At 36.9% G+C, this 20,120-nt stretch overlaps 1 protein-coding gene across 1 annotated transcript; it reads left to right on the forward strand.

Annotated features, from left to right (window-relative positions):
* Nucleotides 1–12,002: 12,002 nt before the first annotated feature.
* On the forward strand, nucleotides 12,003–12,440 carry LOC134262104 (uncharacterized). The gene has a single exon (XM_062744494.1). It carries the CDS (start codon nucleotides 12,003–12,005, stop codon nucleotides 12,438–12,440), a length of 438 nt encoding a protein of 145 aa, XP_062600478.1.
* The last annotated feature ends 7,680 nt before the right edge of the window (nucleotides 12,441–20,120 follow it).

Here is a 20,120-nt window from a genome sequence, read left to right on the forward strand (position 1 = left end):
GCATTTGACAAGGTCTAACACAACCAGCATAGAAATCCATCAATGATGTAATATTTATTATAACTAATGCCTACATCACAGGGGATGGATAAATATTTTTAGGAATGGAAAAATCACAGAAATTTAGAATCAGGGTTGACATGATTGCAAGCTAAACTGTTGAAGAAAATTGTAATTTTTGACGGGCGTATCATGCTGTGGCGCGGCACTTTATTAGCAGAGGAATCGACATTGACAACAACATCGTCTAGCACCACATCAACATCGACAACAACGCCCTCTAGCACCAAACCCACACTAACAACAACGCCCTCTAGCACCAAACCCACACTAACAACAACGCCCTCTAGCACCAAACCCACACTAACAACAACGCCCTCTAGCACCAAACCCACCCTGACAACAATGCTCTCTACCACCACATCAACGTCGACAACAACGCCCTCTAGCACCACACCCACGCTGACAACAACGCCTCTAGCTCCACATCTCATGGTACTTTAGGTTGCCTAAGTTAGCTGATCTAAAAGCTTAAACATGTAACCCTTCTTTATGTGTATCATTTATTAATTTGACTTATGATCACATTGAGAGAGAGAGGAGAGTGATGAGAGTGATGAGGAATTCACTGGAGAAAATCCACGCATGCCAAAAGATTACTTTAAAATGAATTGTGTTAATTAAATGTTTAGACTTGTGTGTAATTTTTTTTTTTTTGAAATTTCAGTATCGGATGCGTTCGGCGTTGTTATTGCGGCTCTACGCCTATGCCTCTTGTTTGCCATCATTTGGATAACGCGGTAAATCAAGAAACGCCTAGGATTCCAATGCAGGCCTCCTGTGGGAAGGCAGCCAGCTCGCCCCACAGGCAGACAACTCCGCAGGAGACGTGGTGATCCCGATCCAGAGGCCGCAGACATTGAAGACATCGAAGAGGAAAGACGCTATGAGTTACGCCCTAGGGATAAGTAAATGATATGAAGTAGTTATAATTTATGAGAGTATTCTTTAGGGAAATACATATCAGTTTCACTTTTCTGCTAACAAATTTCACGAAACCGAATTAAATGTGTAAATTAATGATGATGGTTAAATTTTGTTTATACTCTTACTGGTGTATCACTTATTTCATAGCTTTTAATAAGATGTTAATTTTTTTTTTTTGCAGCTGAGGACACTACTGCGCAACAATGGGACTGTTCCAGAAAGGACAGTGATTTTAATCCATGAACAGCTAATGTCACTGCGCAATTAAAATTAAAGTGGTCCAGGAAGGACATTTTAAATTTTATTCTTCGATATCCATATTAGTTTACTCCAAAATAAAGTAAATACCGTTTGTATCTTTTTTTTCATTTATTAGGAGATTAAAATAAGATGTGTTGAAGTAGACCAAGGAGAACTTGAATGTATTTTAAAATGCTTACACGTACAAATTTACCAACATCTATCAGTTTCGGACCACTGAGTCGTAAAGGTTATTAAAAATGTCAACTTAGGAAATACCCAGGTGATGATCTGTGTACTTTAAACTCTCACAGATACGTGACACAGAATTGTGTTTTATTGCTTTCTCTTATGAAAGGGCAAATCTGATCAAGGAGTGAAGAAAAGCAGAATGATCCTCGGTGCGTTTCTTCATAATGAATTATTTCTTAGGAATAAAGGGACCGGTTACAATCTTTTTTTACTCCTTGTTAAATTGTTAATATCTTCTTTTTTATATCAACCCTTGTGTTGATGACATTCCATTACCCTTTCTATTGTGTCTGTTCCCAATGAGTAGACTGTAGCGTGACTTTTGTCTGTGACGTAGAGAGTCCTTACCCCCATTCCTATTACTGTTGCAGCGCATCGGTCATGATCTATAATTAACAAAAGACCCATTGTTTACCCCCGGTTTATATCTGAGAGTCTAATTGAATTAAGTCAGTCAAGGTCATTGTTTACTACCTATGCACTGAAAATCGGTCATGGTCATTCTAACAATAGATCCATTGTTCGTTCTAATAAAGGATCCATTGTTTACCCCCGGTGTATAGCCGCTAATACTACTCCTAATCCTCTCAATATCCAGATATATAGATAGATGAGTGTGAGAGAGGGTTAAGGGTGTGTGTATGTATTATATCCAAATTTGGTACAAATGTTTTAACAACTTATAAAAAGAATTTGAGTAACAAGAGGCCCACGGGCCTTATAGGTCACCTGAGTATCATGTAACAACTTTCCAGCAATTGTATTTGGTTCGTGTTTTATTCCAAAAGCCATGAAATTCACAAATTTTGAAAGAGGCACCATTGCTTATCAAAGGGCAGATTTCAAAGCATTAATTTATTTTTAGTCAAAGTACCCCCCTGGTACCCCTGACCCAGCGGCCCTGAAATTATCTATTTTGAAAGAGGCCCCTTTCTTCATTATAAGGCCAGCATTTTTTTATGTTTAGGTTTAGTTATGAACATGAGAATAAAAAAGTCCCGAAGGAGAAGGAAATAAAAAAAAAAATTTGATAAATCAATTATTAACATTTGTACATTCTTTTTTTATGCTATCCTAATAGGCTCCTTACCACTGGACACATAATGCTTACAAATAGAAAAGTAGAACATTTAATTGCTTATTTCATTATCTGCCAGTTTGGGCCAGTTATATAAATTTTGTGATTTTGATCAAAATATATTTTAAAAAATAAATTCTTTAAAAGTCTTTCAATATGTCTTCATTCTTTTAATATGTGTTAGGTGAATGTGTAGACATTGTTCTAAAATTTACTTGATGCCTAATATTATTATTCCTATCATAAAACAGACAGGGAGTATTGGGGAGTAGGGTGAACATTTTTTCAATTAAGTGTGAAATAATTTTTCTAGCTGATACAAATGATACTACATGCCTGTATATATTTGTATATTCTTGCCTTTTAATAGTTGAATTTTTTTTATTTCTTCAGGTTATTGTTTATTTCTTCCTCAAATGGACTTAACCTCTCCCATAGTTTTATTCATTACATCTGATGCATAAGCTACCCATTTCTGAAGAATGATGCTTAGACTGTAAGCTATAACAGAGACCTAAACTGTAACAATGTCGCTGGCAATATGCAATAGCTACCACGGGCAGTTTAAAAATAATTTACAGATACTTTTGAAACGAATACATAATTATCTCACCAGAATGTCATTGTGCAACAAAGACGTCAGCATTTTATTTGTCCTTTGAACGGGTGAAACGTTTTGAATGGCACTCTTATCGATGAATTTTACACTAAACCAAGTAATCTTCTCAGATCTCATAAAACCGGAAGTGCGAGTTCGTAAACTTGAAATCTCGATCCCGACTCAAATTTGACATCGAAAAGAATTTTTTTCTGAAAATTCAAAACCTTGAGCGGAGGTTTTGTAAAACTGAAAATAAAATAAATCCTGGCCTTAAATATGTAATTAGATCATTAGCATATTAACCAGGAGCAAATTATAAGATGTTCAAAGAATTCAGGCATTTCTCTATATAATCATTAGAGCCCCACCCTAAAACAAGAACCCCTGACCCTGGGGCCATAAAATTCACAATTTTGGTAGAGGCACTCTTGCTCATCATAACTATGTACTTAGTTAGTTTATTTAATACCCAGGAGCAGAGAAGAAGATTTTCAAAGAATTCATGTATTTTCACTATATAATAAATAGAGCCCCGCCCTAACACCAGAACCCCTGACCCTGGGGCCATAAAATTCACAATTTTGGTAGAGGCACTCTTGCTCATCATAACTATGTACTTAGTTGGTTTATTTAATACCCAGGAGCAGAGAAAAAGATTTTCAAAGAAATAATGCATTTTCACTACCTACTTATTTAGCCCCGCCCTAGCACTAGAACCCCTGACCCCAGGGCCATGAATTTCACAATTTTGGTAGAGGACTCATTGCTGAATACAATCATGCAAACAGTTTGACTGCTTGATGTCCAGGAGTAAAGAAGAAGATTTTTAAAGATTGCATTAATTTTAGTGGTTTTGGCCCCACCCCTCAGGCCCCAGGGGGGCAAGGACCATGAAATTCACAATTTTTGTTCCCCTTCACCCACAGATGCTGTATACAAAATTTGGTTGAAATTGGTTTAGCGGTTTCAGAGAAGAAGCTGAAAATGTTCAAATGTTAACACACGACGAACGACGGACGACGGACGCCGACGGACAAACACGGATGGCAATAGGTCACCTGAGTGACTCAGGTGACCTAAAAATATTAGAATGTATCTTCATATTTTTTAAAATTACGTAGGATTTAGAACAGCAAAAATGGGGTCACGGAGCACCGTCAAAATTGAGTAATTTTCTAATTTTCACTTTTTAGTATTTACAGCTATACCTTAAATAATTGGAGGTGAAACGAAAGTATTGCTGTAATAATTTAAATGAAATCAGGTTATGTAATATCTCGCTCCATTTAAAAGATATCAGCTTCTAAATACATATAGACTTGATTAAAAAAGGCAAAAAAAAAAACATGACGTTGGAGAACATCATGGAGCAGCAAGTAGCAATAAAATTAGACTTTACATTCCGAAAACTTCTTCTATAAGCTCAAAACATCCTTTTAAACCAGGATCTGTATGAAGAAATAATCTGTGTATTTGTATTTAATTGAAAATACAATTTTGAGTGGTAACGAGTTCGAATCGGACGATGGATGGACTGCAAAGAAGGATATGGAAGTAACGAACAGTATTCAATCTCATCGTCCATTAAACAAATATTAAAGTTAAAAATATTGTCAAAAGAGTAAGAACGTCATTGAACGTAATGTGTGTTTCAATGTTGCAGAAATATTAGAGTTGCATGGTAAATTAAAGAATTTGAAAACAATAACATTCTAATTCAAGCTATATTTGTACAACTGTTAGCAAACTAGGTGTTTAGTGTTGTGGATATTTTTTTAATGGATAAAGATGCTACAAACCGTTTTTGAAATATAAAAAAGAGTATACTTTTGACAAACTTTCTCAGCGTTTATTTTGACGTTACAATATTGGTAAACAATATTGCTCCGTGGTAACAAAATATGTTGCTTTAAATTTTGGCTGACATGAGTTCTATCTAATCAAATAGAGTGAAACTTCACACTTCAACAAAATAAATGATTATGTTTACGAAAATGTGTTGATCTATAATCTTGTAATAATCATGACGATGAGAAGCATTGTCTACGTATTTTTTAATGACCCTCGAACCTCATTTGTTTTTTCATTTAATTTATTTTTGTAGAGAGAATTTCCCGGAAAAATTCCAAAAATTTGAGCTGAAAATGAAACCTCTTCTGAATCACCATCTTTTTTTAAACTCTCTGATGAGGCTCCAAACCAACAGAGAAATCTCAAATAACACGACCATCTCAACCTTAAAACTCACAGACGAGGATCCAGCAAATCAGGAGATTGATTACTTCCCCCAGTCTCCTGAATTATTCCTTCCAGCTCCAACAACGCATGAATATTTATTGCAGCCTTCGGCTCAGGTGAGCTAAAAAAACTCTTGTTTTGTTTCGATGAAGATTTTTTTCCCACTAAATTACCCTATCTTAAAAATAATTCAATTTATTTCATGTTATGCCATGATCTTTTACATTTTTCAGTGCTTAGTGTTTGCATGTGTAAATTTTCGAGTTATCTTTCTGTGACTGTACTATAAAATTCTTTCTTTTCAAGGAATCTAACACATGTACCTCTTCCCACTCGAGATCTTTTCGGGATTTTGATGAAGAGTGGATTAGACTTACAGAAGAATCATTTGAATCGGTCTTCGAGTCGGGGTAAACTAATTTTTGTTTTTCTTACAATTTTTATATAAAAAAATAAATATGTTAAATTAAAATATGTATGTGAAAAATTATGTAACATTAAAATATTTATGCGAAAAAACTTGATAAACACAGCAATTCTCCTCATGACTCCCACATATCTGAAGAGGTTCCAACTGGTTTGAACAGAAAACTCAGAGAGGCTGAAAACTCACTTATTCCGACAAAGAGGTAGATTTTTTTTAATATGTCAGTTATAATGTGGAAATTTTTAATAACCCACATCTTTCTGTCTCCATAATGTTACTATTTTCCCCAGAAAAATGAGCAAAGCCATAGAAATGCAATTCCAGTAACAAGCTGTCGAAGATGATGAGATATTAAAGACATTTTAAAACTATGTTCACTTTTTTATGCATGTTTAACAAATAGCTAAATAAAAATTTGAAATGCTGATTTATTTTATAAAGATAGTTTTTAAATAGATTTTAAATAAGTTCTACATGATGATGCTTAATGGTCGTTGTTTTTTATTTCAATATCTATTTTTACAATTAACTTCTTTTTGTAACACAATTACCACTACGAAAACTATAATCATTAAAATTATTTCATTATTATTAATTATAAACTTAATTAACTTATACTTTTGATCAGGTGAAAGTTTTTATATTGTATTCTATTTACTATTTATAATCGGGGAAACAAGAAATAAAGAGAAATAAGGGAACTAAAGAATTCCAAACTTTCTTAAAGTCCCTTTCTAAATAAATTTAATTTTCCAATCATTTTTTTTTATTTTTCAGCAATCACCTGCTCATCTCCTCCATTTGGTAATCATTCATTTTGTAATATCATGGCCACGTCCTAAAATACCCTTCTTTGTCCAAAAACCTTTCAACTAGCTACTGTGGACACCTTGTACGACCTGCCGGTCAATAATCCGGGCAACGACTCTTCAGATACATAAAGGCAATTTGTACAAGGCGGGACACAGTAGGAAGATGAAACATGTTAGGAGAAACATTCATCTCCTAGTCCAGTTTACGGCGACCTTGAGGAGATGAGGTCACGCAACAGATGGACCAACACTTCCTCCCAGTTTAGGCGTCTCCCTACGGGAATTAGTCGACTATATAGAAGGCGATTATAGGTATGAGCTCACCCCAGAACAGATAATTTCGAGGCTTCTCGGAAAAAGGTACCAGTGTTGTAATATGCTCCTGGGGCATTATAACCTTGACACTTTTGTCTATTTTGGGATTTCTCAATATTTTGGGTCAGCGTCTGGTTTTACGCTTATGCTTTTGACATCTACGGTGATGACCCTCATTATCCCATTCTGGCGGGTAGTACACAGTCGTACCAAGAGAAATTAATACCAACTATACCAGGTACCGGGAAGTGAATGGTGGAATAAACGGCTACCTGTCCCTAGCTGACTATCCAGAGAGACCGATAATTTACTGGTATTCCTTTTCCTTGGGTCTTTTTCCAATACTTGGTTGGCATTACCTTTTCGAGAGGTACTTTAAAAGAAAGCGCCTTGAGAAGATGGGGGAAAGACGAGCCAGTTATCCTGCTTTTTCATTAGACCTGGGAAGATTTGCAGTCCCCTATAAAACTATACAATGGCTAATCTATTACCCAATGTAGTAAGATAATATATTTTGGTGTTAGTTTTTATATATATATCACTCTCAACCTTACTCTTTCTCTCTTAAATCTATCAGCTGTCACCAAGACAGTTGGCTGAGTGCCAAGGAACCACAGTGCTATTAACAGCTGCTTTTCCGGAGAAAGTGATGGTCTTCCTCGGAGAGGTTCCTCGTAAGTTAGTCTTTCTCCAATTTTTTCGAGGATGACTTCCACGGAAGATTTTTTAAGTCTAAACATTCTTCTAAATGTAATATCATCGTACTTACAACATCAACTTACAAGATTTGATGATCCTAGTCCTTATAGTAAGCAAAATATACACGTTTTCATTAATTGTAAATTAAGGTCAACTTTGAAGTGACCTTGAGACCACGCCCTTTGCTTCAGGGTAATTCCCCCTGCAACTTTTAATCTTCGACATATCTTGATCCTTGTGTGTAAGTTTGGTGAAAATCTACCTGTTGGTTATGGAGAAGAAGATTTTTTAGCAACCAGTACTTTTGGTTTTGTTTTCCTGATTATCTCCCCTTGTTTACGGGTCCCAGCCCTTATTTTAGTATAAATGGTAGCCCTTGGGTCAAGGATACCCTGTGACAAATTTGGTACTGATTGGCCAAGGGGTTCTTGAGTTATGGCCCATATTCTACAAAAATTACGCGCACCGAACAAATAGCCATAGTATTAGCTCTTTGAGCCTTTGGCTCAGAGGAGCTAATACTAGTAATTGTAATTATTTGATGGGCGTATCATACCGTGGCGTGGCGCCTTTTTTGAAATCTTTATAAAACATATAAATCTTAAGAAAAATTATTATCTGATTATTCGTTACAGATCACCGTCACCAGTTTCCCCAACAGTTTTATCTTAAAGGTGCGAATGTTTAAACGATTTAAAAATTCTTCTTCATTTTTACAATTATTATTCTTTAAATGTGTAATTTTTATCTTTCTTTTCTTTAGTTCAAGCATATTTTCTCATGACGAGGAACTTGAGAGTCAACTTGATTTAACGTCAAGAAAAAATAATCAGCTGCATACACTCAAACAGTTAGAAGAAAGACTAATTAGTGACTTGGATAAAAAAATCGGAAAGTGTTCCCTAATTCATAATCTTCAAACTGTGGATGGTTAAGTACAAAACGTACTGTAGACATTGCAGTGTTACAAAGAAATATAAATATTTTAATGAAACAATTGGAATACCAGTGAATTTTGAATCAGTGATTTGCAGTGTATATATTCATTTTTGCAATAACGTTTTCTTTTATATTTGGATTTTATACATTTCATGCCCATTAAAGGTAAATGTCGCGTTTCCAATGGAAGACCTTTTTGTTTTCGTTCGGTTTCATTATCCCTATCATTTTTCTATATTCTTGCCGATTTTGTACACGCGAGTCTATGAATGTCCACGAAGCTTTCAGGTCAAGTAGATATTGATCTGAAACTTGTTAGAAATTTTTTATCCTGGGATCGTCATTCCGGTCGTGAGATATGGACAATTTTCCGATTTTCAGAGGGTCTTCTTGTCCGGGTAACTCCTCCTAAATGACTTGAGATATGGAGTTGAAATTTTTAGTATAGATAGATGTATTGTAAATAGTAATACGGTATTGGACAGTCACTTTACAGTCAATGATGTGAGAGGTCACACCCATGTCAATATAAAGGTCAGTCACTGACGTCACAGGTCAATAAAGAGGTCACAGTCACGGACAAGTAAGTAATCGTGTTAAATATTTACATGTGCAAATGTTTTCCCTTATATAACACTATTTGAGTAATGCGTTTTTACATCTCAATAAAACAAGTTGGTCATGTGACCATAAATTGATTGTTTAGTCGTAATCGATCGACGTTATAAACACATTCCGTTGAGTTTTGAAAAATAACGTTATGGGTTTCAAACTTTAGTTAAGTACGTTATTATTTGTAATAAATAGTCTCAAATGTAAATATAAGTAATAAGGTATCATTTTTTGAGTTTTATTGGGCTGTAAGAAGGATATGGAAATAACGAACAGTATTCAATCTCAACGTCCATTAAACAAATATACAAAATAAGAGCAGAGCAAACACGGACCTCCGAAACATCAGAGGTGGGATCAGGTGCCATGGAGGCAACTTGTAAGTAACTTTTCATGTTTACCCCAATACCTTTCACTTTGAATTCCATTTTAAAAGACTCCAATCAATTTACGGTTTAAGGGAAATTTATTTTCTACAATATGGTTATATATGTATTAAAAATATATAATCTTCAAAATCACAAAAACTAATAACATTTTTTTTGTTTTTTATACAATATACAACATGTACCACCCACTGATTATTGTCTTTGCTATAACTGCATGTATAACAATATATTTACAAGTACATAAGTTATTTCAATTCATATGAATGCATTGTCACTTTTTCTTATATAATCTTTTAAGTAAGTTAAGAGCATTGGACTTTGTAGTAAGTCTACTCTCATGTTGTCCACCAATTCATTTAACACTCCCAGTTCCTCCATGAGATGCATCATCCATGCAAGTTTGGAACAGGGAGGGCTTATAGTTCCTTGGGAATAGACCTGCTCCAAAAACTTTAACCTGGTCACTCATCTGGAAAATGTAGGTCAGATCCAGCATCCAAAGCAAGTCTGGTAGTGTACATCCGTAGATGCATCATCCATGCAAGTTTGGTCCGGGTAGGTCTTATAACTCCTTGGGAATGGACCTGCTCCAAAAACTTTAACCTGCTTCAAAAACTTTAACCTGGGCACTCATCTAGAAAATGTAGGTCACATCCAGCATCCGAAGCAAGTCTGGTAGTGTACATCCCTAGATGTATCATCCATGCAAGTTTGGTTCAGGTAGGGCTTATAGTTACTTGGGAATGGACTTGCTCCTAAAACTTTTAACCTGGGACGCCGACGCTAACGCCGACACCGACGCCGGGGGTATAGCATAAGCTCATCTCGACTTCGTCGAGGTGAGCTAAAAAGACACCTTTACCATCAAAACACTTACTACTCAAAATTTGGGTAAAGTTTGTAATATTTTATATTTTATGCGTTTTAAAAAACAAGTTGTTAAGAGTTGGATCCTCACTAGCTGAGCGAGCATATTACAAATAAATACAGCCAATTTAGTCCATAAGAATCTGGTGGAGAATTCGTTGATTCCGGACTTATGGATCTAGGAGTGGTAGACAAACCAAGTTTCAGGGTATTGTACCAACGGCTTCCACCACCCCAACCGCACCTCCATCCTTGAGGATGCAAGGCATGATGAGGAGACTCCTACTACAGGATACATCAAGATCTAGCGGTACAGTTCCGTCTTCTTCTTTCTCTTCTCCGCCGCTATCTTCAGTTAGTTCTGCTCCTCTCACATATGTCTCTTCATCTTCGCGGCCTCCTCCATCATTTTCCTCATCCTCACAACCGATTTCATCGATGGGACAGACTGTGGCGCCACCAATACCAAATCACACGACGCCCAACGTAATTAAACTTACGCCGAATAGAGCCAGCGAGCCAGTGGTGGACTATGTTCATGTCTATAATTGCTTAGTTTGGCAGAGGCAGCCGCTCTCTCGGCTTTTCCTTTCTATTTAGAGGGTGTGCCGAAACAATGGTATTTTCAATTACCAGAGAGTATGAAATGCCCTCTGAGTAGTTTGAAAGCTGCTTTTCGTGAACGTTTTCAAACGTCAAAAACAAATTTCGATATTTACATATTAAAATATAAGACAATATTTGGAAGAATCAATAGAAGACTATTTGGCTCGATTGACGCGTTTAACCACTGAATGCGATAAACCCATTTGGGAATGACTATTCAGGGGTTAAAACCGGCCACTCGATCAACAGTCATGCCGCAAAGCCCAGATACACTACAAAAACTCCGTAAAATTGCATTGGTGGTCGAGCAAACTGTCAAATTTTCAGAACCCGCAAATGTGTCATTTGTGGCTTCTATTCAAGTGTTAGAAGACAGATTGATCACGAAATTAAGTGCACAATTAGAAGCAACATCAGCAGTCATTACGCAAAATCACAATACTTTTCAAAAGTATGCAAACATTCTGAAAAATCAACAATGCCAGTGTTGTGGAGGCAACGGCTTGACTCCACATAAATGTCCCGCATTGGGCAAAATCTGTTATAACTACAATAAAGCTGTCCATTTAGCAAGTGTTTGTCGTTCAGCGAGGCGCGTTGCTTTACAATCCCGGAATACAATTGACATTGGATTGGGCTTCGTAAAACTAAGTCATTGGTAGACATGGGGTCACAAATCACTCTTGCATATCATCCCTCATTGTTCTCCCCCTTCTCTCGGACAACAACCCATTCTTTACCCCCCCCCCTCCTCCTCGATATGTCGGCTATACTACTAGCTAAAGCCATTGAACTAAGCATGTTTCCTGCATTGGCAAGCTGTAGGTACAATGTACCCCACTGAAGGATTTGAGTATGGAACAGCAAGAAGTGTTAAGGCAGCACCAACAGCGGCTTTTGGCGAATACACAGTAGTATGACTATTAATAAATCCGTCACTATGACAGGGAAAGTCATGGCAAGAATTGTCGATAATCATTGCCACCTCGACCACATCTTGCGCAGTAACAACTTCAAGACCGACCTGGCAGAGCAATACCTGATAAACTTGGTAACACATCAGCATTATGTAGCCCTTGGTGAGATTGACATTGATCTTACCACATATTTCAGATGCAACCCCTGTGTGAGGCCAGAGGCATGTAAGGAGCGTTTGTTGCAGACCCAGCAGGACGTTCTAGCAGATGACATTAATTTGACTAGATATGTTGGTAAGCCAGTCATTCTGAACTGCAGGGATGATGGATCCAGTGAGGCAGCCAAACGCGCCTTTGCCATGATCCGCATGATGAACATGACACACCATGCTTTTCATCGTTACTGCTTCAGGGGTTCTGTGGAGGAGCTACGCCAGTCGGAGATGAGTTGCCTGCAGTGAAATCTGGTTTCACGACGAAGTCAGCTCAGGACCCAAACCTGGGAGCCAGGATCCCAGTTGAGCGCTTGTTGTTGTAGACAGAGGCTCCATATTTATTGCGAGTTCCTGGATGCAAGATTAACCATTTACAAACATTTGTTTGTGAATGAAATTTTATGAACGTTAAAGATGAAAATGTGTGCTAGTTGGATTAATTTTAAAATATCCTATGTCCAATTCTTGTTCATGACGTCCCATACAGCTACGTCAAATTATTGCAACGTATACGTAAACTATGCTACTTTTACAACTATAAAAAACATAAATAGAGCTCTGTACAGGAATAACTTAGAGGTATATTATTTATTTTGACGCAGGGCCAAATTTTGTAACAAGTGAACCAGGTCCTTTATGAATCTTAAAAAGACTTTCAGGAAATGTAAATAATTACCTATTTCGTTTTTGATCAACAAACACCTTTTAGAAATAAAAATCATAGGTATCCAGTCTTGTGAAGAAATATAATTTCAATACATATTGGGAACTTCAGTTTCTTCTATTTACTTCGATCGTTCAACAATGCATGATGTATAAAGACTTTTTATCAATGTATAACACCACAAATCTCTGCTGATTTCATATCATGTAGATTAAGATTGATATTTTAAATGAGATTTAAAATATGCTGAATATTTCTTTCAGTACGTAATTTTTAAACACTTTTATGGGATAAATATTTCAACTTTTTAAAATACCTTTCTGGGATCTTTCAAGAACTTTGAAGCACATTGGGAAGTATAAAATTGTTCCATGAAAGATTGGGACGTTTTGAATTTATTTCTAAAATTAAAAGTTATCCTTCCTGGCTGAGGATCGGAGTAACCTAAACAGTCTTTTCATCGACCTTTTACACTACTGGAAACCCGACCCAAACAGAGATTTTGTACCTACTACAACCAAAGGAGTCAAGCTTTATCAGCGAAAACAGAAAAAATCAAAAAAATATCGGCATTTTTCGTGATTTCATTCCGCAGTTGAAATATAAAGAAGTTGTTGAGTACATATTCTTCCCGCTGAGCTCCGATTTACATTCTCTAGCGAGACTTCTGAAGAATCCCAGCGGCAGTTACTAAATATATATTAAAGCGAGAAGTCTTCCATTCACACAGTAGCCTTACGGCCACTATGGAACAAATTATCGAACAACATAGAAGACAGGTGCTGCAAAGTTACAATTTAAGTTTTGCATTGGAAGTTTTGTTCTAACACTGAGGTCATTAAAGAGGTGTTCCGTTGATCACCAAAGTTTAGTTCAATATTCTAGTGTTAAATGGGATTTAAATTATCACACATCATTATGGAAGTAGTATAACCTAGAGATCAGGGACGGGGTCAATTACATAGGAAAGTAATTAATTAAATTACAACTACTTTCCCAAAACCTTCAATTAAATTACCATTACCATTACTTGGATTTTGAAATGTAATTAATTAAATTACAATTACTTTGCAAATGTAATTAACTAAATTACAAATTACATTCAAGAATACACGTATAAAAGTAAATAGTCGTGTATATTCCTTTACATTTATAACAGATTATTTTACAACATTTTTTACAATAATATTATTAAAAGCTTCATAAATTTTTCAAATACCGTGTCCCTTAACCTAATATATCTTAGATTTATTTGAAGATTTTCGTGCCATGCTGAAGATTCTTTCCACTTTGGTATTTGTAAGAAAATGCATACATGTAGATACTGACTATTAAAAAGTTTACAGATGGTTTTACTTTAATTTATGTGTTTAAATTTTGGAATCATTTTTAAGCTTTCCCATAAACAAGTGATAAATTTATGCTAAATGTACTTTTGACGCCTTATTTGCCTTTATATTTCCTTATTTCAGCATCATAGCTTTACCTCAAAATGTGGGTATTTGACTTAATATTCTATGCCAAACTACAATTTAAAGTCAAGGAGTATGTATACAAACGCCAACAGATAAAGTCAAAAGTGTGAAAAATGTTTATTTAGGAATTAAGTCTATGACCCAAAGACACTAATTAGCACCTGTTAATAACTTCCAACACAAGCTGAAGATATGGGCAACAAAGGGATTCGAAACCATTGGACTTCTTATTTTCATATGAATTAATTAATATAAAAAATCAAAATATGAATTTTATTTGTAAACTTTACAAAGATTAATTTGATTTAAAAGTTGTTTTTTGACATTGGCTGGGATTTGAAACCTTTGCATCAATGATGACCTATGGCTGAAAACCAAGTTATAAATCCATCCCTCACTAGCCAAGCGAGAGCCCAGCTCACACCAAAAACAAAATACATACATTTATTCTATAACAATCTTGTGGAGAATTCTTTCGCTGATCCCGAGAATGGACTAACGCAGTGGAAGGCAAATGAATTTTCAAGGAATGCGACCTATAGGAGGAGCATCAGCCCCAACAACAACCACTGAAGTAACTCCAACAGGACCGACCAATGTAACACAGTCACCTCCATCATTATATAATATTACACTATCTATATTTGATTAAGAAAAGTACAAATTATAAAGTATAAATTATTTTTTATTTTGCAATGATTAATTTAATAATAAAGTGAAATTATTATGAGGGAAATCAAGAACATAAGACCTTGTTAAGTGACCTTGGTTACTCGTAAATAATTTGATTATTATCGATGGTCAAGTTAGAGTGCGGACCAACCACAAACCTTGTTGCAATGCAGTAATTTATATTGCAGCTCATTTAATTCTATTAATGTGTATTTACGAGTATTTGTTAGACTTTCAGACTCCTTCTTTTGATACATCAGAGAGTTTATCTGGTGGCATTTTGTCAACTGTATTAATTACTGGTGGTCACTCCGTATAAGTATCTGGAGGCTACTACACCTGACGGTCACCATGACAGTTTATGGTCACCGAGGAACTAAAGGAGGACAGAGGGAGGAGCCACTGGAGGTCAAGGAGGTCAAAAAGACGTACTATGATGGAGCGTCCCTGGATACGGGATTCACGCGACCAATGCGAGATTCACTAATTCACCAATAAGACAGTGCTTTACTAAATGAACAAGTTCACTAACATTAGTATAAATGTTACTACCTGGCGATTTTTGTGTTGTTCCCCGACACTCTCCAGCTTACAAACTTTTCTGGGAAACCCAACTTACGTTTCGACCGCACTTTAAATTGGACTTTATCACTCGATTGGCTTGGATGTTTACTAACTTCATTTATTCTATGGACATGATAAAAATGGACTGAGTTTATTTATTGTTTAAGAACTTTGAGAATTTTTTTTATTTTTTTTACTTATTAAATGTTACGATTCTATTCATTTTAAAACACAACGCGAAGTACTCTTCTATTGTTTCACTTATGTAATGAATTTAATTAAACCTGTTTATTAACTCTTGTGATTATTTCATAATAGTTACAATTGTCTTACACTACTCTGCGGGACCTGGGCAGGGTCAGACGTATCCTGGGTTCTATAACAAGACCGCAATCTTCACAACCACCGGATCATCCGGCAATTACAAGTAATTATAGTACTACATCTTCTTCAATAACGCCATCTTCCTCAATTACATCATCTCCCACTGTTCATGTTACATCTTCTTTACCTGCATACACATTATCTCATCCTGCGACGCCACAGGAGCATAGACATGCTCCGAATGTCATTAAACTTTCTTCATACCATCAGGCTGAACCGGCCAGCCAGTGGTGGTCACTGTTTTTGGCCATGGTGTCATATTTTAATATGTCTGAATCGGCGGCGTTGTCGGCTTTCCCGTTTTATCTGGGCTGACATTCCCAGACAATGGTATTTTGAACTTAGTCCCTCGGTAAAAACCTCTTTGGAAAGTTTGAAAACAACTTTCTTTAAAAGATTCCAAAAACAAAAATAAACCTTAGATATTAATTTATTGAACTTAAAACAATACAAAGAAGAAACGGTCGATGACTACATGACCCGTGTAACGCGTCTAACCACTGAATACGAGCTCAAAGATACCATCAATAAGCTCTAGCCAGATGTTACTGTGAATACACAGTAAGTCGATCCCTCTCGTTAGAGCCGAGGATCGTGAATATTTGACTGGATTTTTCGTGCAAAGCTTATAAACAATTTGTAAGTCGATCACTCTTTCGTGGAGCCAAGAATCGTGAATTGTGGACATTTATATCTTTTTTAAATATACAGACGTGAAGGTGTGATTTTTATCTACATTAGAAACTAGTATTGCTACTGGCTACTCCAGACACTTTGTATGACCTACCGGCCCATCTCCAGGCAATGACTCTGCAGATACACATAAACAATTTGTACAAAGCGGAGCACAGGAGGAAGATGAAGCATGTGAGAAGAAACCTTCATCTTTTGGGGCAGTTCACGGCAACCGTGAGGAGACGGGGCTATGCCACGGATGGACCGACTCTTCCTCCCAGTTTAGGCGGGAATAAGTAGATTATATAGAAGATTATAGGTACGAGCTAACTCCAGAACAGATCATTTCGAGGGTTCTCGGAAAAAGGTACAGGCACTATAATATGAATATGAGGACTTATGCCCTAGTCACCTTCTTGAACTTTGGGATCTCCCAACACTTTCGGGCCAGCGTCAGGTTCTACGCTCGTGCCTTTGATATCGACGAGGATGACCCTCATTACCCCATTCTTGCTGGTACTTCACAGTCGTACCAGGAAATACTCAATACCGACTGTACCAGATACCATGAAGTAAACGGAGGGATAAGCGTCTACCTGTCTCTAGCTAATAATCCGGAGAGGTCTATAACGTATGGGTACTCTCTTTAACTAAGTCCTTCTCCTATACTTGGGGGACAAGATATTTTTGAAAGGTTCTTTGGGAGAAAGCGCCTTGAGAAGCTGAGAAATAACAGAGCTGTATACCCTGATTTTTCCTTGGACTTAGGAAGATTCTCTGACCCATTTAAAACTTTGATATAGCTAATTGATTACCCAATGTAGTTAGATCTTTCTTCGGATTTGGTTATCATTCTCACTCTTATTCTTTCTCTCTCTTACAGATTCAACCAACAGCATGCTCTCTCTTCTCTTGACCTTCTCTGTACTTTACTCCCTGACTAACGCCATGTTAATTCGGGAAAATGTTATCGTTGCACAAGCGCATGAAATATCTACGACCAGGAATCGTTGGTTGATGATGTTGGTTATCGATTTAAATATTTACGATCATTCTATCAATAAACTGTATCATTGCTTGGACGAGATTAACCAGATAACCAACGCCTTAATTAAAGTTTATGATGTTCCTCTAAAAGAAATGTATTTTCTTACCTTCAAAGGTCTAGAAACTGAGATAATTAATCTTCGCGACGCACAAAATGCGGTGCACAACATATTCCGCGTTTTAAGTCCACTTCATAATAATTATACTAACGTACGAGAAAAAAGATCATTATTGCCAATCATTGGCAGAGCTTTTAGTTTTCTTTTTGGTACCGTTTCTGAAGACGATCTAAGGGGAATAAGAAGTAATATAAACACCCTTGCTTCTAACCAGCAAAAGACCACAATTGACCTTATGAAAACTATTATCATTAAATTATTACATAACTATAAACTTGATTAACTTATATTTTGATCAGGTGAAGGTTTTTATATTGTTTTCTATTTATTATTGTGTTTACTTTATATAAATATTTTTGTCGAGTTTCAGCATGAGTTTGCCCACCGGTGTTCCCGGACGACCATCAGACAAATGCATGTGGCGTCAGCCCACCCCCTCAGGAGCCTTTGTCCCGGTCCGCCGTCTTGAGGACACCGACAGCGAGGAGACCTCTTCCATTGAAGATATTCCCCGTCCCGAGGAAGACTCTGCCCCCGGCCAACCTCCACCTGGAACCATCACTGGGGGCATTATCACAGCGGAGTTGCCGTGGCCTGGAGCTAGGAGGGTGACCCTTGCCGTGGTGCAGGAGTGGTGAGCAGGTCAGAGACCTGGACTCACCCCTGTATTCAGTGTTCTCAGTATCAGGGAATTATCCCGGACTTAGGGCTTTGAGTGTAACTGGGAGAAATCCCGGACCCCCTTTACTCAGGAATCTTCCTGAGTTTGCATTATCTGGGGCTTGCCCCGGCTTTATTGTTCCTGAGCAGCATTAATAGCGCCCCATCGCTGGAGATGGTACCGGACCCTCCCCCAGGGAGGACCTACGCCCATTAGAGAAAACGGGGGAGTGTAGTATCTGTGCGACTGTCCCGTGGTACGACCTACTGACAAGGTGACGTCAGATGGCGGAACAGTCGCACGGGCCTCTTTCTCCACGACGATGGCCGAGAGACCAGACGTGAGAAGTTTGTGAGTCTATCCCCCGGGCCAGGACCCACTCGACAGAGAGTTGTATATTGTAGTATATGTATATATATATATATATAATAAACCGTTATAACCACACACCTTGGGGATTACTTTATTATCATGAAAATTCTTTAATAAATTTATCTTTGGGGGGAAGTGCCGTACCCAGTAAAATATGGTCAGGTAAAACGTGTAAGAAATTGCAAGAAAAACAAAGATTCTATCTAACAACAACTAAACACCCCATTAAAGCAATTCAAAAGATCAAAAGATCTGGTGTGACAGCTGAGGAGTTTCAATTGATGATAACAGTGTGGATTTTGGTTAAACTTACTGACTTTGAACACGTCTTGAACTGAAGATATCAAATATGAAATTCTAAATTTGCCAAAGGTTAATTTCTTAGGAGAATTACGAAAACACTTATCACAAGATGACCACATGTAGTCTAGTCACATGGGTACTGAAAAAGTGAACAAGTTGTAAAATTGTCATGGAAACGGCCGGTTCTGGGGTATATAATGGCCGTGCGCGCCCTGAAAACCTCAGTTGCGGTTTCTCAATTTAATAAATTCGTAAAAGCATACAACTTGTTTTCTTTTAAGGCCAGCAATCACAGAGGCTGAAAACCAAGTTATAAATCCATCCCTCACTAGCCAAGCGAGAGCCCAGCTCACACAAAAAAACAAAATACATACATTTATTCTATAACAATCTTGTGGAGAATTCTTTCGTTGATCCCGAGAATGGACTTACGCAGTGGAAGGCAAATGAATTTTCAAGGAATGCAACCTATAGGAGGAGCATCAGCCCCAACAACAACCACTTAAGTAACTCCAACAGGACCGCCCACTGTAACACAGTCACCTCCATCATTATATAATATTACACTATCTATATTTGATTAAGAAAAGTACAAATTATAAAGTATAAATTATTTCTTATTTTGCAATTATTAATTTAATATTAAAGTGAATTAATTATGACGGAAATCAAGTACATAAGACCTTGTTAAGTGACCTTGGTTACTCGTAAATAATTTGATTATTATCGATGGTCAAGTTAGAGTGCAGACCAACCACAAACCTTCTTGCAATGCAGTAATTTATATTGCAGATCATTTAATTCTATTCATGTGTATTTACGAGTATTTGTTAGACTTTCAGTCTCCTTCTTTTGATACATCAGAGGGTTTATCTGGTGGCAGTTTGTCAACTGTATTAATTACTGGTGGTCACTCCGTATAAGTATCTGGAGGCTACTACACCTGACGGTCACCTTGACAGTTTATGGTCACCGAGGAACTAAAGGAGG

The sequence above is a fragment of the Saccostrea cucullata genome, unplaced genomic scaffold (assembly GCF_032062105.1).
Source record: "Saccostrea cucullata isolate Sc308-1 unplaced genomic scaffold, CSIRO_AGI_Scuc_v1 ctg22912, whole genome shotgun sequence".
NCBI lineage: Eukaryota > Metazoa > Mollusca > Bivalvia > Ostreida > Ostreidae > Saccostrea > Saccostrea cuccullata.

Excerpts from the sequence above, each read along its gene's own strand:
- LOC134262104 (XM_062744494.1), top strand. The coding sequence starts at position 12,003 with ATGACAGGGAAAGTCATGGCAAGAATTGTCGATAATCATTGCCACCTC.